The 9,763-nt window shown below is 36.1% G+C and overlaps 1 protein-coding gene across 6 annotated transcripts; it reads left to right on the top strand.

Annotated features, from left to right (window-relative positions):
* Nucleotides 1-2,897: 2,897 nt before the first annotated feature.
* On the top strand, nt 2,898-8,068 carry LOC118039898 (probable protein phosphatase 2C 15). Of its 6 annotated transcripts, none has more exons than XM_073410697.1 (9): nt 2,898-3,172; nt 3,676-4,554; nt 5,084-5,255; nt 5,386-5,539; nt 5,616-5,679; nt 5,804-5,911; nt 6,071-6,196; nt 6,398-6,630; nt 7,656-8,068. In XM_073410697.1, the coding sequence occupies exons 2-9, from the start codon at nt 4,345-4,347 to the stop codon at nt 7,873-7,875; spliced, it is 1,287 nt and encodes a 428-aa protein (XP_073266798.1). In that variant the 5' UTR covers nt 2,898-3,172; nt 3,676-4,344; the 3' UTR covers nt 7,876-8,068. The 6 variants fall into 6 exon arrangements, with proteins under 6 accessions (XP_073266798.1, XP_073266796.1, XP_034902620.1 ...); XM_073410695.1 differs by having other exon boundaries at nt 3,661-4,554; XM_035046729.2 differs by lacking the exon at nt 2,898-3,172 and having other exon boundaries at nt 3,212-3,818; nt 4,128-4,554.
* Nucleotides 8,069-9,763: the final 1,695 nt, after the last annotated feature.

The following is a 9,763-nucleotide window of genomic DNA, read 5'->3' as shown; positions in this document are numbered from 1 at the left end:
GCCAGAGAGAATCGCTGATTATTCTTCTTTACAGTCACCTTTTCCCTTTAGTAGCTTTTTAAAAAAATATTGATTTTTTATTATTTTTTTCATTTATATGTGTCACTCGTCAAATATGTTGGTGGGCAGAGGGTTCAAGTTAATCATCGAGCAAGGATTTAATTAATTAAATATTGAATTGAGGGGGCAAATTAAACACTTGAAGAACTACACGGAAAACATGTCATGAATCTACTGATAAATCGGTGGTGGACCTGGACGGTAGTAAAACGATGGATGCATGTTTTCGGGAGCAAACAAGCCCAGAAAGGCTCATCAGGCCGTTCATCGGAAGGTTAGGCCATCGCAAATTTTGTGAAGTTATGGAATGGAAACAGCTTTACTTCGGCAACAAAAGCACATGGCCCGCACATGGGACTGCCAGGATGAATTTATATCTACCAATAACCATGAGATTGACCTCGTATAAAATAAATTGTAAAAAAGCATAAAGTTTAAGTTTCATTAACTAAATGTTAAAGAACAAAATAAAAATATCAATTAAAAAAACTACATAAAAAACCATATGAGTCAACATAAATCAATCGATTAAATTCGTAACTCGAGTCATGAGATCGAATAATCTTATGGAACACAAACCAAAATAAATTATAAAGTTTAATTCTTAATCGATCAGATATTGGAAGATAATATTGAAAAAAAAATCAGTCGGCCTAACCTGTGACCCGGTTTATAAGATTGTGATAATCTCGTAAAAGAAAAATAAAAAAAAATATATGAAGTTCAATTCTCAATTAATTTAATATTAAAATATTAAATTAATAAAAATAATAATAATAATCAAAATCAACTTGGGTTTAGAAACCAGAATAATTATTGAAAAAAAAATTATAAAGTAAATTTTAAAAGAATATAATTGAAATTTAGATAAAAACAACAACAAATGCTCTAGTTGTGTAGATAGGACAAAATGACATAGAGATTGTCTAGTATTGTGGTTGAACCTGTATTTGAGTGTGTTTTTAAAATTGAGTTGATTTTTATTTTTTAATGTTTTTAATGAATTTAATGTGATAGTGTGCACGCACATGCATATAAAAATTATTTTAATATATTTTCAAGCAAAAAATACTTTGCACTACAATACCAAATACATGCGAGTTTGTATGATGATTTTAAAAGGGTGTTTGAGAATGTAATAACAATTACTTTTTAAAATACTTTTTGATTATAAATAAATTAAAATCATATTTTTTTAAAATATTTTTTTTGTCAACACATCAAAACAATAATAATAAAAAAAAACAAAATCAAAATTTTAAAAAATATTATAGCAATAGCGTTTCCAAACAACCCCTAGATCACGAGGAACTTGTATTGGGTTCAAAGACCAAGATCCAAAGAACAGTCTACTCGATTAATTTTGTATAGGTATTGACTATTAAGTGTAGCCAGTAGTATAATGTATTTTGTCATCAGTGTCCTCCTCCTCTACGTAAGAGGGCTACTCCTCCTGACCAAAAACATTCGTTTTACGGATTGCTATTTTTCGAGCAATGAAAAATTTGAAATGATGTAATAGCTGCTAGCATCTTTGCTCTTTGTGGGACAGCTTCGCGCACACATACCATACAATCACTTTCCATGTTTTGCTGTCTAGTATGTTTTGATTCTCTGGTAATCAAGGCAGTAAAAGTCATTGTCTTTGCTCCCCGGAGCATGAATCTGTCGCCGTCCCATCGCTCTGAAGTTAAGACTCCGGCAAGAGCTTGAATGGAAACAGGTTAACATCCCCCCAGGAGCCAACTTTCACCAGCCCTTTTTTGGATGGCGGGCAGTGATAATAAAACAACAGTAACAATAATAATAATTGAGAGAGTTCATGTTTAATCATATGCAATCACGTTGCCTGCATTTTCTTTATTTTGATTAGCTCTTCAGGCCTACAAATTGAAGGCCTCGACCAGGCCTTCCGGCTTATAATAATTTATAAGCTAAGTAGGTACTAGCTAGACCTAATCACATGGCTTGAGACAAGGATGCTGGTTTCTCTCTGGGAATGAAAGATGAATCTGGATTATGTGAATAATCGGGTTCCAAAAAAAATTACCAGATTTCCAGAGCTACTGATTTAATTATTGTTTTTTTAAATAACGAAATGTTTGATTAGTTCCTTTCCTTTATCACAAATGTTTAAATACCTTTATACTTATGATTTATTAGTTCCTGATTTAATCATTGTTTAGTAATTTTTATTTTTTAAATTACTTTATACTTTTAAAAATTATTAAATTACTATGTTTAAATGTTTTATAACGTGCTAATATAAAAAACAAAACTTTTTATCCTTAAAAAATCTGATAGTCTTGCATACATGTTTAAAAGTGGTAATTATCAGCCAATTGCACTGACACAATGTCTGAAAAATTAATGGAGATTGTTTAGCGCGTGCCGTTCCTAAACCCTACTGCATTTTAATTTTCAACTCCAAAAACTTTACCCGATCCTCATCAGCAAGTGTTTGTTTGGTATTTCAGCTGTAAATATGTTAACTTAAAAAGATATTTTATTATTATTTGAATGCATTAATTTAAAAAAATTATATAAAAAATATTTAATATATTTTTAAAAATCATCGTATGCTACGTCACCACACATCACGCGCTAGAGCTAATCCTAGCCTTAACTGTAGCCCATTAATCCAGAGATTGGACCTCCAAGAACAGTCCAACCACACATATTTTATTTTTTTCATTAACCCAAATCCGAGCAATAGGGACCACCTAAAAAAATAAATAAAATACACAGCTATTGCCAATTAGACACAGGTGCATGATACATCACCCCACCTGCGTACACACGCGCGGGCGTATCATTGCCAATTTACCATACCTGCAGGAACACACACATGCAACCTCCTGCCGCACTCTCCTGAGCATGTGCCAACTTTCCACTTTTATTCTGCAACGACGACAAAAAATAAACCCTAAAAAATTACGTGTCTGCTTCTGCTGTTAGTTATTACCCTCTCTCCTCTGACAGTTTCCACGATCGACTGCATGCTGCGCTAGTACCATCTTTTCACTCATTTTACAGCACCCACCTGCATTTCCTTCACCAATTTTTTGAAGTGTTCGCCCAGCTACATGCCCAGGGAGTCATCTCCGGTTAGGTAAACGAACACAGACTCCTTGCTAGCTACTGGTTGTTACTACTTTCATTACACTTGTTACTTAATTGGGTCTCTGTGATTGGGTTTTGTGGCTGTAATTCTGGCTTTTTAACTCCTTTCTTCTTCTTTTTGAAGTAAAAAAATAGAAAAAAGTGGGACTGGACAAAAAAGGGATGGATTTTTAACAGGGAAAATGTGGGTACGTGAGTAGGTTGCTTTATAGAGTCTGCAAAATCTCTTTCTTGCCCTTCTCTGATTGAAAAGGTTGTCTTTCTAAACCATCCTTGTTTTTTCCCAGCAAGGAAGTAATTTCATTTTTTTTAAAATAGCTGCCTCTGTTGTTCGAGAAAAATGTATAGAAGTTGACATGGCACTTAAAAAAAGTGAATCTTTCATCTTTTAATTTGTTTATTTCTGTATGTATGGACATGGGATTTATTTTTTTAATTGGGGGACTTTCGGGATTTATTAGAATAATGGTATTACAGTTCATTTTTTGTCAGCAAAACGCGTTCCATATCCTTGTGGCTGTGGCTGTGGCTGTGGCGGTGGCTGGTTGCTTAGTGGCTTGAATCAGATCTGCTTTTTTTTTTTTTTTCCCGTCTCTGCTAAGAAACACAAAACCAGACATTCTTGCTTCTTCCTGGTATTTCACATTCTCTAACTACAGTTGGCAAGTTGTATTTTAACAGACTATAAATCTGATGTTACACGGTTTTAAATGTTTTTTCTATTTAAGGTATATTATAGAGCTCTTGGCCTTCTAATTGTAGATTATGGTTATCATTGTTAGGCTGATTGTTCATCGCAGATGCAACTGCCTTCAACAGCGTCCTTAGTTAAGATGTGTTCATGTTCTGCTTGATCTTAAGTTTTGCACTTGCTGTGCTCTGTGACTGACGACCGCGGATTGTTAGAATAATTGGTGATTGAATGAAAAATATTTGAATTTCAGCGTTGAGTTTTGATTTTCTCGCCAACGGAATTGGTGGGTTTGATATATTCTGGGAGAACCACGGATATCAAGGAAGTTGTGTTTAAGTTGAGTTGGACTGAATATAACCATAAGCACTTGGAATGTTGGGTTGTGATATGCTTTTGACACCAAAGAATCAGTAACTTGAAGGTCTGAGGTCCGGACTCCGAAGGCTAAGATATTGGAGTTGAAGATAATGGCCTCGGGAGAAGGTAGGCGTCGACGTGATAATCTTGTGCCTCTTGCTGCTTTGATCAGCAGAGAAATGAGGATTGAAAAGATGGAGAAGCCAACTGTCAAATATGGTCATGCAGCCCAATCTAGGAAAGGGGAGGATCATTTCCTTATTAAGATGGATTGTCAGCGGGTACCTGGGAATTCGTCATCAACATTTTCTGTATTTGCGGTAATCCTTACTCTCTCAAATCCTATTATGCCTTCAATCCCTGGTGAATACGGTTTCTTTTGCATCTTTGCGGAAATGAGCACATGGTGCACGAAACCTTGAGTTTGGTGATGTGTTTCTTTGCTGTCCACTTTGCCGTGTTGTTTTCCTTTTGTAGAACCAACTTTACAAGAAGTTTTGGAGTTGGGTTTTTCATTTGTTTTCAATCTATTTGATTTGATGATCTGATATTCTGAAGAATCTGATTCTGTTGTTGACGAAGGGCAATAGTTGCTGCGTACGTAACAACTTTCCCTTTTCCAGTCCCTGTTATAGTACTGTGTATGTAAGTTCAAAAACTACATGGGTTTTATTGACCTCCTTGCATACAGTTCAGAAACAAGAAAAGTATCTGTAATTGTGCACATGAATACAACCTTGTTTTGAATTGATTATAGAGCAGTATGTAGACCTGAAAATGTTTTTTCTTCTGCTGCATCTGTGTCTCTCTTGATCTATAAGATGGTCATTGTTCTCTCCTGACTGTCAGATCTTCGATGGGCACAATGGAAATGCTGCAGCAATTTATACGAGAGAGAATTTGTTGAATCATATTTTGGGCGCTATGCCTCGTGGTCTTGGACGTGAGGAGTGGATTCAAGCTTTACCTCGTGCTTTAGTTGCCGGATTTGTGAAGACTGATAAGGAGTTTCAGAGCAGAGGCATGAGATGTTTTTCCCTGATTCTTCAGTTCTTTTTATCCCTTTTAGTTAATCCATTCCACACTATATTGTTGTGCATCTAGTTAACACTAATATTTTCTGTTTAATTGTATGGCGTGCCTTTCTTCAGGAGAAACTTCGGGTACTACAGCAACATTTGTAATAGTTGATAGATGGACTGTTACTGTTGCTTCTGTTGGAGACTCACGTTGTATTTTAGATGCTCAGGGTGGTGCCGTTTCCTCCTTGACTGTTGATCACAGACTTGAAGAGAATGTGGAGGAGTACGTGTCTATTCTCAAGATCTTATACATTCCTAAAAATTGGACAGAAGTATAATCTATTGTACATTATATGCAGGAGGAAAAGGGTGACTGCAAGTGGTGGGGAAGTTGGAAGGCTTAGCATTGTTGGTGGTGTTGAGGTGAGGTGGTTCTAGACCCTGTACATTATTTTTATTACAATTGTTAAAGTCTAACTGCCTGTCACTGAAATGGATGTTCTTTCAAGTGATGATAATTTTGGTCTAAACCCTTAATACTTTACAGGTTGGTCCTCTTCGCTGTTGGCCTGGAGGTTTATGCCTTTCTAGGTCAATTGGAGACATGGATGTTGGAGAGTTTATAGTTCCTGTTCCATATGTCAAGCAAGTGAAAGTAATAATCATTTTCATTCCACTTCTATTATTATTATTTTTTTTTATTATATTTCAGTCTTTCTATTATTTTATTTCTTTGAGTGCAAAGCCTGTGCATTAATACTGGATGCAGTGCTGTCCACATTACGAACTCTAACTTGCTCCATTCCCTTTAAAGCTGTCAAATGCAGGTGGGAGGCTTATAGTTGCTTCTGATGGCATATGGGATGCCTTGTCCTCAGAAATGGCAGCAAAATCTTGCCGTGGGTTACCAGCTGAACTTGCTGCCAAACAAGTTGTAAAGGTAATTAAAATTCTTTTATGTGGCGCTTCTCCTTTGCATGTCTTGTTTCAATGACCCTTCAAGTTTCTAAGATGGTTTTAAAATAATATATGTGCTAATATTGTGGGAAAAGCTGCCCTGAAGTAGTATATTGCTTTAATGAATGCTCGTGTTATAATAAATGCTCAAATTGCTTTCTTCATTTTATATGGTCTTTTGTAGGAAGCTTTAAGGACACGGGGACTAAAGGATGATACAACCTGCATAGTTGTTGACATAATTCCTCCTGACAATTCAATTCAGCCTCCAACTCCTCCCAAGAAACATAACAAGCTAAGAGCCTTGTTGTTTAGGAAGAAGTGCCATGATTCTTCCAGTAAGCTATCAAAGAAGCTTTCTGCCATAGGTACAGTCGAAGAACTGTTTGAAGAAGGCTCGGCTATGCTTGCTGAAAGGTTAGTACTGCCATTTTTGCATGCATATTCTCACATTGATCTTTTCCTCTGTAATACTCCACCTAGTATCATATTCATTATTGAATTTATAGTATGAAAAGTAAGTTTTTTAAAGAAGACATCCTAAGAAGAAAAATGCATCATGCTTTATTATTTTCACGTTATATGTTCTCACTGAGTTAATTACCCCCCTGATGGTTGCAAACAAACTCTAGAATAATTATTTTTTAGGAGGCATTATCAGCTTTCCTTTTATGAGAGGACAAAGTTGCTCATAACCATCATGAGTTATAACCAGTGCAGGGGGATTTTGTCTGAGATCATATCGTTTATTATTAAATATTTTGAAATTGTGCACATAACTTCCCCAGCTGTAATTTGTCATTATTTGGACCTGAGTCCATTGTTTTTCTTCCTCTCCCCCTTTTTATATTTTTATTCATGATGGGGGTGTCATCTTTTTTGTGAACATCCTAGAAAAGTGATTTAAGGTGCAGCCTCCCTGCTTTTCAGGACTCGGAAATGGTGGCAATGGGATGGGAATTTGATAGATTTAGATTTGAGCTTTAGGAATAAGAAGAGGATAACAATTTTTTAAACAGTATCTTTCAGTTGAATGTTGTAATTTGCTATTTGGTAAGTGCTAATTTTACTTATATAGCAAATAAGAGAAACCTCAAGCCTTATTTATATCTTCGATGAATCCGGTGATGCAGTAGCATATAAAACAATGCGGATGTCTTGAATCCTTAGTACTTTGAGCATGTAGAATTAGTTTTCTTACCCTAAAATGTATTAGGTAACAGGAACACCACATAACATCTAGTTAAATTTGTTCAGTTGACGTGCTAGTGGGGTTATCCTTGTTCATTGGTCCACTTCTTACCATGCATGCGTATATTACGAGGAGCTCTTAGCTTGTATCAATGTCTAAATCTTAAGTTGTGTCCTCCAGACTTGGGAAAGGGAATCTTTTACTGTATCTATGTTTACATCTAAGTTGTGATTTTTCACGTGTGCTACAGATTAGGGAATGATGACTCCACATCGCAATCTACATCTGGTCTTTTTACATGTGTTGTCTGTCAAATTGACCTTGCTCCAAGCGAGGGCATCTCTGTTCATGCTGGTTCTATCTTCTCCACCAGCTCAAAGCCTTGGCAAGGGCCTTTCCTTTGTGCTGATTGCCGTAATAAGAAGGATGCCATGGAAGGAAAACGCCCAAGTGGAGTCAAAGTGGCCTAACTCTTTACTGTTTCCACCCATTCTTGCTCCCACAATTTTTTTTGTAAACGACATTTATTTAGGGAAGGAAATTGTTTGAATCTTACTACGATGGTACAGCAGATGTATATGTAATATATGCCTATAATGTAAAACGAGCCTTATCATTCAAGGAAGAGTTGGTCTAAGAAGCACCTGCTTGGAGCTTCAAAAATTTTGTTTTTCCATAATATTTGCTGGTATGGTAGCTGTGCTTGCCATCGTCTCTGTGCCAAGTAGAGGAGTATTCGTTTAATCACTTTAGCACCGGAGAAGGGTATTTAATCCTCCATCAAGCTTGCATGATAACACAAGGACGCTAGACTAAAAGTTGGAAGTATATTCTAAGTGGTTTGGTTTGCGGGGGACTGGAGGTGGCAGCAGATTGATTTTGTGCTGGGAGAGGGAGCGATTATCTATGGAGGAAAGAGAGAACAATAATGCTTTTCTAGACTGAACTTTGTAAAAGAAGGCTGCCCTTGCAGTTGTATCGGTGGGGCTGCCAAGGTGCCCCTAGATTTACGACAAGCAAAGAGTGGCTAAGCTCGCCCTTTCTTCTTGTCTTGCAATGAATGTTGAAAGGAACAGGAATCGTCGTTGAGTCTGACACTTTAATTAGCACTCATGGCCTCTCCTCTCGAAGGGTTTCAGGTTAATTTATGCACGCGCTGTTTGGAAATCTTTGTCGTCCCCGTTGAGCCCGTTTATTTGTGGAAGTTTTGAACTCGGTTTTATTGACCTCATATTGTTCAAATGGATGTACGGTGTAAATTTGCTGATCACAGAATTTCAACTGGGATGTTTAAAGATCTAGTCCTGTTGTTCTTGGTAGTGGCCCAAGATTAACAATATTAACCTCAATTTTGACCCTGTAATTTACACTTAAACAGCGAGGAAGAGGGCTAAATAAACTGGTCTGCTAACCACTCCACTATTGCCAGATTACTTCTCCGTCTCGCCTGCCCTGTTAGAACAGTCTAATATGCAACAGCACAACCTGCTTGGTGGTAGAAATGTAGAGAACTTGGAAGGGAGCCTTGAATCCTCACAGGTTCCAGCTAAATTGTTCTTATCGTCACCTCCAAGATCACCGGAGGATTCCCTCTCATCACTTTTGAGTGTCAAGAAGCATCTGCTTGGGATCAAGTGACTCTCATTGTGCTATCAAGTCGATGTTCGTTTCTCAGTAACATGAAAGTTTCTGGTAAATGCTCTCGTCTGAATATAATGGGTCTGCTGAGGGTCCAACTAAAGAACGATTTAATCTCTATCCATGAAAGTTGCTATGAAGAGACTTTTGCCATTGATACCTTAAAAAGAGTACATGAAACTTATTTTGCAATATAAATGAAACGCATGCATGGACAGCATCACGGACTTTAATTCAGCAAAGAAAAAAAAGTGAATTATATTCAAAATTGTAGAGGTTCTTCTGTAAACTACGCTCGTCTTGTGTTGTGAGAAACCAAAAAATTGGACTTGGTAGATGATGCTTGCGTATGAACAAGTCTCGATCTATTTCTCAAAAGAAAAGGAAAAGGAAAAGGAAAAGGAAAAAAATCTTAACCAACAGCCCAAGCATTCGCTTTGGGCTTGAGATGGCCATTGAATTTATGGATTTGATTTTTTTCTATTCTTGTCATTAATCATTAAATAATAAATTTAGATATTATTTATTGAATTTAAATAAAAGTATATATATATATATATTAAATTATAAAATTATAAATTTTATAACATGCATATATTATATTGGATTCTTAAACAATATAAATGTTTTACGTACATACAAATATATATCTCGAATTAATTTTGAAATTGATTTTGAATAGAGTTTAATAATATCTATTTTTTATCCATTATTTATCAA

This window comes from Populus alba, chromosome 8 (genome assembly GCF_005239225.2).
Source record: "Populus alba chromosome 8, ASM523922v2, whole genome shotgun sequence".
NCBI classification, from domain to species: domain Eukaryota; kingdom Viridiplantae; phylum Streptophyta; class Magnoliopsida; order Malpighiales; family Salicaceae; genus Populus; species Populus alba.
The sequence above is the reverse complement of the archived record's forward strand: the minus strand, read 5'-3'. Positions and strand labels throughout refer to the sequence as shown.